Raw genomic sequence first — 17,164 nt, 5'->3', positions numbered from 1 at the left:
TCAGTAAAATCATGTCTAATCATATGCCTGCAAAACAATTTGTAAAATGCTCAATAAATACTTGATAAATAATAAAAAATAATAAAGTGAAAAAAATTTTAACTTATTTTAAAACATTAGTCTCAAGTATATTTAAATATGGGTTTCCCTGGTAGCTCAGACAGTAAAGTATCTGCTTGCAATGCAGGAGACCCAGGTTTGATTCCTAGGTTGGGAAGAAACCCTGGAGAAGGGAATGGCTACCCACTCATGCCTGGAGAATTCCATGGACAGAGGAGCCTGGGTGGGCTACAATCCATGGGATCACAAAGAGTCAGACACGACTGAAGCAACTTAGCACAAGCACATATTTAAATTTATGTTTAAACAGAATATTTTAGATTATGAAATGACAAATCACTATTCATAAAAGATTATGTATATCAATAACTATTAAAACATCCTTCTTTCAAGTTCCTCAAAATAAAAAGGGAAAAGATATTATACAAGACAGGGATTTAAGACTTTTAAAAATAAATATTTGTAAGTTATCAAACTTGAAATACAGAATCTTGCTGAATATAACAAGGGTATAGAAACACTCTTCCAAGTCACATTTTACCATGTGTAATTAGGGCATAATGCATTTTAATTTCACTAAATTCACCAGCATGCATCTAGATTAAAATAATTTTCAAAGGTATATTTATTTTCATTTTTAAAAAAATGTTTATTTTAATTGGAGGCTAATTACAATATTGTAGTGGTTTTTGCCATACATTGATATGAATCAGCCATGGGTGTACATGTGTTCCCCATCCTGAAACCACCCCCGACAACCTCGTTCCCCATCCTATCCCTCAGGGTCATCCCAGTGCACCAGCCCTAAGCACCCTGTCTCGTGCATTGAATCTGAAACTGATACATATAATACTTAGTTCTATAGAAACAAATCTGATTTTACCAGGTGAACTGTCAAGTAAAAAATTAAATTATATCTGAAAGCAATTATCAATATTACCCAAGATGTCCACTATTATCTTTAAAAAAAAAAAAGTAATGAAAGCAAATGTCAGGCAAACAAGTAAGATGTCTAGGAAAGTGTTTACCAAATGAGAGCAGAACTTGGCTTAGAGGTAGATGATGGCCATGTGCCAAAGAAATCCTCTAAAACTAAAATAGAGAGGAAAACAAAATGGAGTCATAAGTGATATATCTGCTGTATAAAGCAGTGGTTCTCAATTAGAGGTTTTACCCCCCAGAGGATGTCTGGCAAAGCCTACATGTTTGGTTGTCACATTGGGGAGGAAAGGGTGAGCTACTGCCATCTAGTGGTCAGAGTCCAGGGATTTTTCTAAACAACCTACAATGCACAAGGCAGCTGCCCACAACAAAGAATTATCCAACCCAAAATGTCAACTGTACCAAAGTTGAGAAACTCTGATCTAAAGGAAGCCAGCAGTAATAACAACACAGAGGAAAAGATATCTGGTGCTTCTTTACCTCTACTAACTTCATAATTTTAAGTAAATTCAAAGTCTGGGCTTCATCTATCTCACTTAGAAAAATGTAATAATAGCATTTTGCTTGCCTAAAGACAGCATACGTAGACCAAAGATAACCTTAAATACTTTGCAGACCATGCTACTCATTCCATTCATTAAATGTGAGCAGTTTCTTTATCATAACACATATTCCAGGCCCTACACTGAAGCTAAGAAACAGCCCTGATGTTGCCATATATTAGTTTTATTTCTGTTGTTGTTCTAGTACTTAGTTTTAAAGGAAGCAGAAAAAAATCCTCTTTGGTAATTCTACTGGACAGAAAAGTAAAACAATTCTAGATTTAGCAACTTGGTTATATCCTTTGCCCAAGTTTCATTGAGATGCAAATAACAAATACCTATTTTGCAAAATAAGACACATAAATACCCTGTATGGAGGAAAAATCCTAACACTAACTACCTACTATGTGCCCAGTACCTCACTATATGGGAAAGAAAGAAATTCTCTCAAGGAACTGAGTTCAACCACAGTGAGGCTTTTAATATAAACTCCAAAAGCACTAAAGAGGTGCTCAAGTAAACATAAACAAAGCTGCTGAGGAAGAACAACGAGAAACACCAAAATCAGGGGGCAGGGGTAAAGGAAGTTTTCTTGAATAAGAAAAGTACATGAACTGAATTTTGAAGAATAATAAGGTTACAAGGAAGTTCTAGGCAATGAGACCACAAATATACCTGACTTGAGGGGAAGTTTGCTTAAGTTTTCTGAGACTAAATTATCTTGGTACTCTATGCTGTTCTTATTGATGTAGAGGGAAGAGTCCATCACCTAAAAAAATATAACTCAAGACAACCACTTGGCATTTCATTTATAAAAACTCACAAAGCTGGTAGAGACCATAGGGAGAGCTATCATAGAAAGAAGCAAGGGGAGAGGAAAACTGCATTTTCAAAAGCTTGTTGACATTTCTCATTTACTTATAGAAGTTTTCTACCTATGGAAAGTGAAGATGTGATTTGAGGGTGAAATTTAATATTAGAGAATTCATGCAGTGTCTTGGATTATTCAGGGTGGAAAAATTACTCAAAATACATTCATATTACTAATTTTACTACCTGATTCACAAGTCTAATTTCTTCTTGCTTTTTTTTTTAATATTCATGCAGCAAACTCCTTTTGTTTTACAGATAAGGAAACTGATAACCAGAATAGTCCAACTTGTCAAAAAAATGCCCAAATCACAGAAATCTTTCCAGTATTTTTTTTAAAAATTATATATATAAAATCTGTCTAAAAGCAAATAATGGAAGATTGAGTTGGAAGGTCTCATGATATAAAACTGTTTCAAAAGGAACCAATTTTAAGTCAGTTGTTTTCTAATTACTTCTGGCCTCTTTTTGTGTGGAGTGGTGAGTAGGAGGGACAAACAACTGGCAATGCCCTGGCTAGTGGGAAGAGGGAGCTCAGACAACAAAGTAAACTTCAGCATCTAAAGCACTTACCTCATCTCTCCCACTCAGGCACCGGTGAACCAAGAGCCCCGTCCCATCTGTAGCACAGGCCCCATCTCCCAGTGTACCTTGCCCCTACTCCCTGGACCCACCGAAGTGCCTGTGCCACTCCATCAGTCTGCACGTTTCTCACCTTGCTGCTGGGCCAAGTTTCTTCATACAGGGTAAGCCCTTTGAGGGCAGAAACCCTGCCTTTATCCATTTTTATTACTTCTTACTCAGCAATACAGTAGTCACCTAATTGACTAAACACAAGAGCCAATATATTACAAAAATTTCTCAGGATTAATTCTGCCTTAATAACCAAGACTACTGCCATCTGGTAAGTCAGCAGATTCTCGCAGTGTTTCTCCTCTTCTCTGGTGGACACAAATCCGGATAAAAGTCATCTACTGATAGGGGATCAAATTCTAGATATGAGTGATATCTGCAGCCTAGTCACTTTATACATCCAGTACGTTACCCTTCTTTTTTGCTAATTTGTGCTGCATATCATTAAAACAATTATCTCTGCTCCTAGTACTGCTACGAGGAAGAGCACTTTAAGAACATAGGGGAGAGACACACTCACCGAGTCAGCCAGGCTTCCCCAAGGAAGCCACACCTAATTTGATATTCAAGGGCTGAATGGGAGTAATACAGAAAGGAAGAAAACAGTTTGTTGCAGAAGAATCAGCTGGTGTAAAGATGTACTCATTATAGTATACTTCAATTTGCACTTTTATAAAACGAATCAGTTTACTAGCAAAAAGCCCCACTGAAGTTCTCAATGAACTTTGACAATGAAAGGAAAATTTATTCTAAATCGACAAAATGTTATGTTTTTAAGTATTTCCTCCTAAAAGTCTGAACTGCCATAAGCATATGGGATGGGGGTGTCAGTAACAAGTCCTATCCTTCTGCTGATTCCAATACATCCCAAGATGCTCAAATTAGATCACTGACAAAATATACATTAAAATATATGGCTGGACAAATTCTGAAAAGCAAAGTGCAAAATAATGTGCTACCTTCCTTGAAAAGTGGAGTGGGAATAAAAATGTATTAACAAATTTGTATTTACTTATAAATACATAAAAAAAACTATGTGAAGATAAAATACAACAGAAGATAACTGAGGGAGGGGAGGAGAATGAGAAGCAGACTTTCTTCTCCATATTTTTCTTACTGCATGTTAAAGTGTATTATCTCATTAAAATTAAAAATACATCACTGTAAAACATAATTTTAAAAATATCTACCATTACTATTTCAAAATTAAACATGTTATTTTTAAAAAGGAACTATCCCTAATTCATTGTGTTTAATATGTATCATTTATATGAAAATTGATTTTGCACTTTATATAGTTACCCTCTTGGAATTCACTGATTCATTTTTGTGAAGTCCTTATTTATGTTTACTTCTCCTTTTCTCTGCTACCAATATATCATCATTAGTAGTGTTTTTTTGTTGTACAGTAACATTGCATATCTATATCTAGCAGAGGCTGATTACAAATTATTCACCTTTAGCTGTTTATTTTGTCAACAAAATTCAATGGAAAAGCAAATGTTTTATTTATTAAGAAAGCTAGAACAATAATATTCTTCTCTTTTTTTCCTCCTTAAACAAAAGGCAAGCCAAGAATATTTTGCTGTGTTCCAAAAGTTGAAAAAGAAAAAAAAAAAAAAAAAATACCAAGGTGCATTTTCTTCCTTGGCAGTTCACTATTACAATTCTTTGGAAATTATATATTTTTCAATAAAAAATAATATATTGGGGGAAAGGCTAGACTGACACTTTTCCAGTCTGCCAGGAAACAGAGCCCTTCTTCAATTGAAGACCTATCAAAATATGCAAGCAAATGTCATGGCAACAGAAGCTCTCACCATGGTAACATCATCTCTGCTACAGAGGAAAACCACTCTAATTCGTCATGTACTTCAAGACAAGACATTAAACTAATTCCAATTTTCATTTTACAATCTATCCATAACATTCAATATACCTGGCAGTAGTAAAGATTTAATAAAAACATTAATATTTCATAAGAAAGCAATATTAAAATCAAAGCTGACTCAATTTACATGCAAACTGATTAATGTGAGAAACATAAAATCAAGCTGACCCACCATACATAAAATCAAGATAGTGATGAAAACACAAAAAACAAACAAACAATTCTATCACTACTGCTTGAGAACAAATACTCTAGATTCAACATAGAAACAATTACATGTTTTACTAATCACAATATAGCTGGCAGTAAAAGGAGAAAAAGTATTTTATAATCAAAGAAAAGATTTTAAGTTTTTACTAGCATGTCTATTTTGCAATTCATTGCATATAATCCTGTTTTTATTTCATAGTGAGGGATTATTAATGGCACAAAAATTTTTATCTAGAAACGTGTCTCCAGATGATAAAAGTAAAATCAAACACAATTTTTAAATGGTTATAAATTAATCAGTTACTACTACAAAAAAAAATTTACTATGCTACATAAATTATTAAAATTCTCTTGCAAAAGCTTTAAACAAATAAGCATTATCAACTTTGTAAATTAACTTGAAAGATATAATATCTGTCAAGTAAAAGATCTACTACCTATAGCATATTAAAATGCCAAATGACCACCTTAAAATATTTATTTTTAGGTGACAAACCACAAAAGATTAGCAATTCAAAATGTCAGTGAAATCATAAAACTGAAAACCTTATATGTTAAGAGTCTAATAGAACCTATTTGGTTATGATGTAGACTATAACCAGATGGAAAATTCAATTTGAAGATACTTCTTTTTAAAAATCATCACCTCAGCATGATCAAAGTTTGAGCCTTAACACTTAGAAAGAATAGAGGTTTATATTAAATAAAAACAGTTAATTTTTTCTTTGGAGAAAATACCCATTTTTCTCAAAATATTTAAATATTTTAGCAAATATACTTCAATTTATTTAAAACACTGTTGATGAATAAAGTAATATAATTGTCACCTTTAAATAAAAATATCAGTTATTTTCATACCAGCAAAACACAGGGAAACAAAAAGGCAGCATGTGATAAGAGAGTAAGCTGGCTTCAAATCTAGGTGTGGTCTTTAACATAAAAGCAAGGGGAAAATCGCTAGAGAGAAAGGAAGAAGATCACTCTGAATGCAGTGTGATAAAGACAGGAGGATGACAAAGCGGAGGCTGCAGGACCAGTTAGGATGCTGCTGCAGTGGTCCAGGCAAGAGGCAACGAATGACAAGTGAGACTGGAGTGTGGCAGTGGTAATGAAGAGAAAAGAGAATAATTTAAGAGAGATTTAGGAGCTAAAGCAAGACTTGGAGATGGATCAGATGGATAAAAGAAGGGAAGGTGTCAAGATGACATCTAGATTTCTCACTCAAGAACGCATTTAAGCAACTGAGAGAGGAAATGTCAGGAAAAGATCATTGTGTAGTCTCTATGTTGGTTTGCTGTTTGGAGAATAGAGATGGAGTTCAGCTGTACGGTGATTTCTGGTGTTTTTGAGACACTAAAAAGGTGATATCAGGATAGGCAACTAGATAAACAAATCTGGAGCTTAAACAGAAATCAAAACTGAGTCACAGGCTTACGAGAGATAATCGAGCCACGGGTGCAAATGAGACTTCCAGGGAGAGAGTGGAGCTTGAGAAAAAATGAAGGTCCAGCATACAGAGCCTTTAGAAACTCCAAACTTTGATAACTAGTAGAAGATGGAGACCTTGAGTGAGACGGAGAAGAAATGGCATGAGACTGAAAGGAATCAGGAGTGTGTGATGCCCCAGAAGCCATGTCAGAGACTATTGTAAGGAAGTGTGGACAGTGGTACAGACTACTACTAGATAATCCAGCAAGAAAAAGGCTGAAAATGAACTTGATTTTGTAAGGAAGAAAGATCACTGGTGACCTTTCAAAACAGTAGCTGATTCAAATGGTATTTACATAGATGAAGCCCTTTCTAAAACACAATCATTCAGAAGTACAATATATAAAAGAAATAAATCAGGGCTGTCATGATAAAAACAGAATGCATATAAACAAAAATTGTAAACAGAATGCTTACGTAGTAACCTATACCTGTACATGGTCCCCTGAGGCAGTTCACAGAAACCCAGAAATTTAGAACTCCAAGTTTTGAAACCAGTGGGCTTAGAAGTGATAATTTTAGAAGTACTTTTCATCTTTGATTTTCTATAATTCTATAAATACAATTTAACCTCCTTTTTAAAAAATTGAGGCCTTCCTGATAAATAATGACTTCTGTGTTTTAATGAATACCACATACCGATATACTTCTTTATAAACACAAAGAAATATCCGAGTATTGAGTTGTATGAGCTGCTTGAATATTCTGGAAATTAATCCTTTGTCAGGTATTTCATTTGCCATTACTTTCTCCCATTCTGAGGGCTGTCTTTTCACCTTGCTTATAGTTTCCTTTGCTGTGTAAAAGCTTTTAAGTTTAATCAGGTCCCATTTGTTTACTTTTGTTTTTATTTCCATTACTCTAGGAGGTGGGTCATAGAGGATCTTGCTTTGATTTACGTCATGGAGTGTTCTGCCTATGTTTTCCTCTGAGAGTTTTATGGTTTCTGGTCTTACATTTAGGTCTTTAATCCATTTTAAGTTTATCTTTGTGTATGGGGTTAGAAAGTGCTCTAATTTCATTCTCTTACACGGAGCTGTCCAGTTTTCCCAGCACCATTTATTGAAGAGGCTGTCTTTGCCCCACTGTATATTCTTGCCTCCTTTGTCAAAAATAAGGTATCCATAGGCACATGGGTTTATTTCTGGGCTCTCTATCTTGTTCCTTTGGTCTATATTTCTGTTTTTATGCCAATATCACACTGTCTTGATGACTGTAGCTTTGTAATATAATCTGAAGCCACTGTTCATTGCAGCTCTATTTACAATAGCTAGAACATGGAAGCAATGTAGATGTCCATCGACAGATGAATGGATAAATAATTTGTGGTGCATATACACAATGGAATAATATTCAGCCATAAAAAGGAATGCATTTGAGTCAGTTCTGATGAGGTGGATGAACCTAGTACCTATTATACAGAGTGACATGAGTCAGAAAGTGAAAGATAAGTATTGTATTCTAACGCGCATATATGGAATCTAGAAAAATGGTACTGAAGAATTTATTTACAGGGTAACAATGGAGAAACAGACATAGAGAAAGGACTTATAGACATGGGTAGAGGGGAGGAGAGGGTGAGATGTAATGGAAAGAGTAACATGGAAACTTACATTATCATATGTAATATAGATAGCCAATGGCAATTTGCTGTATGGCTCAGGAAACTCAAATAGGGGCTCTGTATCAACCTAGAGGGGTGGGAAGGGGAGGGAGATGGGAGAGAGGTTCAAAAGGGAGGGGATATATGTGTAACTATGGCTGATTCATGTTGAGGTTTGACAGAAAACAATAAAATTCTGTAAAGCAATTATCCCTCACTAAAAAAATAAATTAAAAAAAAAAGAAGAAATATCCTAAGCTTTATTTTCCTCCATATACCATCAATTAGCTTTACTTGTCCTCTTTCTAATAAAAGTTATAAACTAAGTGTGATACTGGATGTGTTACAAGGTTATGTCTCTGAAAAACAGAACATTAAATCAAAACGTGAATGAACTTTCTTCTAAATTGGTGCTTGGGGTTTCACCCTCAATAGAATCATCACTTTAATACAGTACCTTTGTCACTCTTCTTCAATATTTTGCCAGGATTTTTTTTAGCACTAGTAATATCTTCTATCTTTTATTTGACTTCAGTTCCCTCACTATAATTACTGTAATGAAGCAGAAGTAACTCCTTGCCAAGTTGTAAGTGTGCGTGTGTGCTTAGTCGCTCAGTCGTGTCCAACTCTTTATGACTCCATGGACTGTAGTCCGCCAGGCTCCTCTGTCCATGAGGATTCTCCATGCAAGAATACTAGAGGGGGTTGTCATGCCCTCCTCCAGGGGATCTTCCCAACTGAGGGAGCAAACCCAGTTCTCCCGCACTGCAGGCAAATTCTTTACCATCTGAGCCACCAGGGGAGGCCCCAGTACTTTCAAGTAAACTAGCACCAAACAAATGAAGCCCAGGAGTTTTTACACAAGTAGAAGCACTAAGAATCCTCTTCATTTTTCACCCTTCATTTGCCTCTGAAATATTTCTGTAGCATTAGAGAACAGACTGAAGATTATTAATAAAAGTCAAGTTTTATCCATCCCTGACCAGCACCTTCTCTCTGCTCTATGTAGCCTCCCTCAAATTGCTAAGCGGGTCATTCAAAATACTCCCTTTCTTCATTTACTTGCATTGTTGGCTCAAGGAACCCAACAGATGCAATACCACATTGTGAGAAGCTTGGTGGACTTTCTGATAAATGTGGTGGATTAAACATGTGCATTTATATCCACTTTGATTTGAAACTTCGCTAGAATGGGAGTTACAGGAAAGAGATATCAGTAGAAAAGGAAAAACAGGAGAGCAGACAACAGCAGAAAACAACCTTTTGAAAACTAGAAAGTAGGTGAAATTAACAAAGACTGAATGTGAAGTGCCTGTGGGGAAGGACAGGAAGGCAGAGGAATTCCTGTCGGGTTCCCCAGAATGGGATACTTAACATATGGAATAGATATGTACTGAGAAGGTTGTGAGAGGGTGAAAAGGGAGATCTGGTACTGACAACAGACTGGGTAAAAATCATGAACAGGTCTGAACCATGAGTTTATTAACAGTATGAAACATCCTAATTCCTGTTATAGTTAGATTTTACTTCTTTCCGTCCAGGGAGATTAGGCTTGGAAAATACTGGAACTCAAAGATCTAAACTCTATCTTCCTAAAACTTTCTACTAGTTCTGTCCCCAGCCTCTAACTCTCCTCCATCTCCTCCTCCTTCAACATCATAAGATTGTTCCCTCCACCTGTTTGACAAGCGGGATGAAGACAGAAGCCAATCACATACCACCAAATTTGCAGTTTTACTAAATAGTAAAGCATATATACTATAGTACTTAATACATAATGTTTGAAAATATTAGTCCCCTTCCCTTTACCCCAGATACCTAGTTTGATGTCTCTCTACGTAACTTCACAATTAGTTCACACCCTTATTTCTAAGGAGAGAGCGAAGGCAAAATGCAGCTTACGACAAGGTGAAGCACATAAAATGCAACTCTTTCCTACAAGAGCAGTGGTTCTCATACTTGAACACACGTCCTAGTCACTTAGAGAGCTTGCTAAAGCACCAACTGCTGGATGCCCATTTCCCTGTGTCTCTCATCAGTAGGTCTGGGTAAGCGACATTTATAACAGCTTCCTGGGTGTGTTAATGCCACCTTGTCAACAGGTCACAGTTTTGAGAAGCACTGCCCCACAGAGCACAGGTTCTCAAGTGAAGGCAAACTTGCCTTTCAGGGGAAAGGAGGCAGTGAATGTATGCATTTTTGGTTGTCACAACCTAGAGGGGTGAGAGGGAGAGGTAACACTGACATCTGTCTGATATGTACAGACCAAAGATGCTATGAAACATCCTACCACACACAGGACAGCTCCACACAGCAAAGGACTATGCTGCTGCTAAGTCACTTCAGTCGTGTCCGACTCTGTGCGTATGGGGCCAAAAATGTCAATAGTGCAGAGGGTGAAAAATCTTACCATACAGTAAAACAGAATTTACTCCAAATATATGATTTGACCATTGCACTGGTGAAAGGTTTTCAGCAAGTTTCAGAAATTTGACATGGAATAGCAAAGAACTGTTTTTCTTCAAATACTGATAACTCTGAATTTTACTCATCCATGACAAAACGAAGTTTTAAAAATAATTAATACTTACAAGATATATTGGCCTACAGAAAGAAATAAGCATTTATTTACATAAGATTATTGGTAGATTTCTTGTAAAGAAATGTCAGTTAACATTTATCTTGCAAGAATAGTAAGAAAACTAATTATAATAAAAGACTAATCTTGAAAAATAAAATGATCAGCTGTATTTATTTCCTAAGATAAGTCAAACGCGAACAACTATTGATTTTGCTATAATAAATATTTAATATAAAGGAAATACTTTATTTTATAATGAACCATTTGTTTAAGCTAATTATACCACTAATCAATCTTAAGTAAACATATCTAAGAAAACTGTACTTTATATATACATGCATGTGTGTGCATGGATATACATATATACATGTACATGTATACACACACACACACAGAGACAAATATACTTACTCCAGTGGGCTGGAAAATAAGTCCATCCATTTCATGGCTGACTTCTTTGGCAAAATTTCCTTCAAGTAGCTATAAAATAAACATATATATTTTTAGAACTATAATAATCAACACAAAAATCACTTTTAAAGTTTTTAAACTTTTCCTAAGCTTTATAATAAACTTAATACATAAGCTTTAAAAACTGAAATACAAAATGGGGGAGAAGGATGATCCAGAGGGATCTAGGCTTAAAGCTCAACATTCAGAAAATGAAGATCATGGCATCTGGTCCCATCACTTCATGGGAAATAGATGGGAAAACAGTGGAAACAGTGTCAGACTTTATTTTGGGGGGCTCCAAAATCACTGCAGATGGTGACTGCAGCCATGAAATTAAAAGACGCTTACTCCTTGGAAGAAAAGTTATGACCAACCTAGATAGCATATTGAAAAGCAGAGACATTACTTTGACAACAAAGGTCCATCTAGTCAAGGCTATGGTTTTTCCTGTGGTCACGTATGGATGTGAGAGTTGGACTGTGAAGAAGGCTGAGCGCTGAAGAATTGATGCTTTTGAACTGTGGTGCTGGAGAAGACTCTTGAGGGTCCCTTGGACTGCAAGGAGATCCAACCAGACCATTCTAAAGGTGATCAGTCCTGGATATTCTTTGGAAGGAATGATGCTAAAGCTGAAACTCCAGTACTTTGGCCACCTCATGCGAAGAGCTGACTCATTGGAAAAGACTCTGATGCTGGGAGGGATTGGGGGCAGGAGGAAAAGGGGACGACAGAGGATGAGATGGCTGGATGGCATCACCAATTCGATGGACGTGAGTTTAAGTAAACTCTGGGAGTTGGTGATGGACAGGGAGGCCTGGCGTGCTGCAATTCATGGGGTCACAAAGAGTCGGACACAAGTGAGCGACTGAACTGAACTGAACTGAGGCTAATATACTGTAAGATTCTTTTTTTAATATATGAAGATTTCCATTCCATGGCAGGCTAGATATCTCAAACAATAGTCCTAGCTGCAACAACCAAAATGATGGTAAAATATTCAAAACATATTTTTCCTTCTTCTAGTTTTATTAAGATATAATTGACATACAGCACTGTATAACTGTAGGTGTACAGCATAATGACGTGACTTACATATATCATGAAATGATTACCACAATAAGCTTAGTGAACATCTATCATCTCATGTAGATACAAAATAAAAATGTATTTTTTCCTTGTGATGAGAATTCAGGATTTATTCTTAACAACTTTCATATATAACATACAGTAATATTAATTATCCTAACTGTGTTGTACATTACATCCCTAGCTGTAATTTATCTTACAAAGGTGGTCAAAAAGCACCAACTTCCAGTTATAAAACATATTTTTAAATTCACCATGCTGAGCCAGCATAAATGTAGCAAGACAGAGAGGCCAAAACAAAAAAGACTGTAGAAACTCTGGGAAGTAATAAATATAGGGAATAAAAATAAATGCATCCACAAAGGAAGAGAGCAGAAAATCCCACTTGGGGATAGGTGGAGTGAGAATAAGATTCTCTGAGAATCTGTAACTACAAGTTAGCTCACATATGGGGATTGCACCTTCAAAATGCATTACCTGTGTTTTCCGCAAAACCTCAAGCAGAAAATTTAACCTTTCTTTGTGTCCTACTTTTGCCTCATTTTTTGTCTTTATTGTATTTTTTCCAGCAAAAAATTACACTGCAAGGAATACACACCATGAAATACAAACAACAGTTTTTTCAATGCCATATCTACTGAAAAGCAGAGTTATAGGCCCAATGCTCTCTAATTATTTCTGAACAATTGTTTTAAATGCTTCCCTTCCACAGACTCTTATTATTCTGAAAAACTGAACATGTGCATCACTGATGGAGGACGTAAACACTGATTTCTGCATCTTAGGAGAGAGAACAGAAGATAATTTCACAGAGCCAGGTAATAACACTGCTACCCAGAGTCTTGCCAAATGACATAATATTTAGGAGAGTTCTAGGATTCAAATATATTCCACCAAAATTTTGGATCTGCTGTGCGTTATCCAATCAAAATCTTTCATCACAAACACATCCTCTTAAAACCACTACACTGAAAGGGAGATGTGCACTCCAAAAGCGACAACCAAGATCTCCAGTATATTTCACACGTCACAAGATCTGTGATTCTCTTCCCAAACTGTGACTTCATTTTCTCTGCCATTTCATTCCTTGAAATCTGCAATTTCTCTAAACTGGGAGCAGTTCAGCAAAGAAAAGTAAGACCTATCCTACTTTCTAATTGCTTTAAGACCAATTTGAGTTTGAATAATTTACATTTCCTTAAAACTGTAATGTTCTTTAGTCAAGTTCATGGGGGCAGAAATCAGAGAGGCTGAGAGGGAGGGGAAAATGAGGCGTTAGTGTTTGATGGGTACAAGAGTTTCAGTATGGAAAGATGAAAAAGATCTGGAAATACATGATAATAATGGTTACACAACAATGTGAATGTAATTAATGTCACTGACATGTATGCTTGCTGCTGCTAAGTCGCTTCAGTCGTGTCTGACTCTGTGCGACCCCATAGATGGAGCCCACCAGGCTCCCCCATCCCTGGGATTCTCCAGGCAAGAGCACTGGAGTGGGTTGCCATTTCCTTCTCCAATGCATGAAAGTGAAAAGTGAAAGTGAAGTCGCTCAGTCATGTCCGACTCTGAGCGACCCCATGGACTGCAGCCCACCAGGCTTCTCCATCCATGGGATTTTCCAGGCAAGAGTACTGGAGTGGGGTGCCATTGCCTTCTCCAGACATGTATGCTTAAACATGGCTAAACAGTCAATTTTATGCTATGTGTATTTTACCACAATTTTTTTCAACTGTAATGCTCTTGGTGTTTTCCTTCTTGTAGTGTTTTGTTCTTTCCTCTTACTATAACATTAAGGTAGTGGGGAGCTTGCAGTGGGACTCTTAGAGCCATACTACCTGGAATTTGGCAGAACAGGTAAAAATTTCAGGACAGATGTGAAATTGATCTCTAATTCATTCATCGGTTTAAGTGACCTAGCCATGCGAGGAGGAAATTTGCCTAAGTAAAAATTCAATATGGATTAAAAGTACTGATTTTTTATAATGAACTAACTAATGGGTAAAGGTTCAAATAAGAAAAAGATGGATAATATTGATACATCTTGTACTTCATCACGTGAGAAAACGTAACCTATTAAATTCATAGCACAAATCCTGCTGAGGAATGAAGAATTGAAAACAAAATGCCACAATCATCTTTATAAATAGTATTTTTTAAAGGTTAAGCAATTTGTTCTTTTACTGCAGGTACATCATTTATGGCACATAAACATAGCTTTTTCATTCTTAGAGCATATTTCTCCAATCCATATATTGGATTATCCATGTAGATAAAGTATAAAGTATATGTTGACAAGACTCTAGATAACATAATGCTACCTGGTGCAGAAATGGAAGTAACTTCCTTTTTAATTTTACTCTTTTTAAGAATCAGAGAATTTAAGGGACTATGAAACTTCTTAGGTCAAAATAAGAAATACTCCTTGTTTTCACCCATTTTACTCCCTGTTGATTACTCTAGACAATATTTCTTTCTTAATAATTTACAGTATCACTTATTATATATTAAAAGACCTTTATAATACAAAGGTCTTTATTCTATAAAGTATAAACACTTTATACTTTATATAAAGTATATAAACTTTATATAAACACTTTATAAAGTATAAACACTTTATAGTATAAAGTGTTTTTGTGCTTGGTTCTTAATATATATATATATCATTCAAGACACACAACCCCTCGTGAGGTGTATAATTTTAATTTTATATTATTATTCATTTCACCAGAAAATGAAACTGAGGGCATCAGAAATTAAGCGACTAGCTTCAGCTCACTAGAAAAGACCCTGATGCTGAGGGCAAGAGGAGAAGGGGACCACAGAGGATGAGATGGTTGGATGGTATCATTGACTCAATGGTCATGATGCAAACTCTGGGAGATAGTGAAGGACAGGCAAGTCTGGCGTGCTGCAGTTCATGGAGTCGCAAAGAATCGGATGTGACTTAGTAACTGAACAGCAACAACAGCAGCAGCAGCTTCAACTCAGACAGCTAACAAAACAAATTCATTCAGAACAGATTTCAATTAGTCTTTAATTAAAAATAAGGAAATAACCAAAGAAAGTCTCTGACTCTCTAAAACAAATGCTCTAAAGACTTCTGAAAGTTCCCACATACGTCCTCCAATCAGCATTTAAAACTTAGAGACTTTAAGTGTACTTTATTCTTTATATATATACTTTATACTCAGAGACTTTATTTATATATATATATATAAATATATATATATATATAAAAAACTATATCTACATACTTTATATATATACTTTATTCTTTATTCTTTATCTTATTCATGTAGCACGTGCTACATGAATAAGATACATACAAAGGAAGATAAAATTCTTGAGGTGGAAGGAATTACTTTTTAGGGAAAAAAATTTTATTAATATATATAACAAATTTATATAATTTATTTATTATTCATATTAGAAATCAGATATGTAAAATAATGTTAAATTTAAAATATTGCTTTTTTGGGTCATAAATTCTGAAAGAAAATTTATCCAAACTCATTACGAACATCTTCTATACATCAGTGTCATTATCATTACAGCCAATACTTAAGTCACTTAATGTACTAATATATTTCCATTACTTTCACTGTTGTCTCTGAGTTATAGCATACTTCAATTCACACAGGAGACTATCACTGCAGATGTTATCTCAAGCTACAGGTACTGACTTGAATAACACATCAGAAAAGTCCCCTCCGCAACCATTCCTTAAGTCTGTATTCATTTTCCTGAAAGTGTTCAGCATCTTTAAAAAGCTGGTTTATGGAAAAGTTCCACTTTTATTTACAATGTAAAACTTGTCTACCTGACAATAAATTTTTAAAAAGCAGACAATCCACAAAATCATAGCTTTTGTTAAGGCCATTAGCAGATTGAGGTCTTCAGGAAACCAAGTAAACTGAATTCCAAGCCCTTCAAAGAAAGATGAAATACATCTTTCACTTTTGGAAGAGCGTAAGAGGAAAAACCGGAAGTCATAAAAGCAGGTATAAAGAAAACCTGATAAATTTTCAAAAACCAAGCATGAGTTAGTATAACAGTTTAGAATCCCTGAAAGCCCCGAACACACAAGGAATCCAAACCTACTCACTAGCTCTGTTCCTCAGGTTTCTATTAGGAGTCACAGGAAAGACTAGGGGCAGGGCAAGACAGATGACAAAGCCTCATCTTAGTTGCAGACAAAATCCTTCCCAGACCCTACCTGATATGAAATAAAGGCCATCTGAGGATAAAATCGTCTGCAGCTACACAAGGGTCCAGAAAAGCCTTGGTCCAAGAATATTACACAGATAAAAAGCAGGAAAACTTGCTCCTGCCAAAACATCCCATCTGTGCAAAGCAAAACGGCTGCCAAAAGGAAGATGTCAGCCCACTGATGGGAAACCCATCCCTGAGACTCAGGTGCCCAGGGTCTGCTTAATACCAAGGCTTGAGGTTAAGAAAACACTACAGCACTACAGTCCCCACAAGTCAGGCACTGAGTGACAAGAAACAGTAGATTACATAGTAGGGAGAGTGCCAGAGCACAAAAATAGACCAATACATGGTAGAGGCGAGCAGAGTCCACTGAAAGCTACAAGCGAAGCCGGAACACTGGAGAAAACCCATCTTATACCCCAGGCCTTTCAAGTAACAGAAGTCATCTGTTTAAGGAACCTGAAGTCTTTGGAGCACTGAAGATAACTATATAGCAATACAAAGTGAAAGTGAAAGTCACTCAGTCGTGTCCAACTTTTTGCGACCCCAAGGACTGTAGCCTGCCAGGCTCCTTCTTCCATGGAATTCTC

General features: G+C 36.0%; 1 protein-coding gene across 4 annotated transcripts in view; it reads right to left on the bottom strand.

Moving 5' to 3' along the window:
• Positions 1-17,164, bottom strand: part of RNGTT (RNA guanylyltransferase and 5'-phosphatase) — a 242,429-nt gene that overhangs the window by 104,690 nt on the left and 120,575 nt on the right. For all 4 annotated transcript variants that reach the window (XR_015133147.1, XR_015133148.1, XM_086317774.1 and 1 more), the window contains one exon: positions 11,232-11,300. Coding sequence is in view for 2 of the 4 variants with exons in the window: in XM_086317774.1 (XP_086173900.1) it covers positions 11,232-11,300 (69 nt within the window). In the remaining 2 variants the exon portion in view is untranslated. The remainder of the gene's footprint in view (positions 1-11,231; positions 11,301-17,164) is intronic.

This window comes from Bos grunniens, chromosome 9 (assembly GCF_055505025.1).
Source record: "Bos grunniens cultivar Pamir isolate PY7600 chromosome 9, Bosgru_T2T1.0, whole genome shotgun sequence".
In the NCBI taxonomy this organism is placed as follows: domain Eukaryota; kingdom Metazoa; phylum Chordata; class Mammalia; order Artiodactyla; family Bovidae; genus Bos; species Bos grunniens.
Note: the sequence above shows the minus strand (reverse complement) of the source record. Positions and strands in the feature narration are given on the sequence as shown.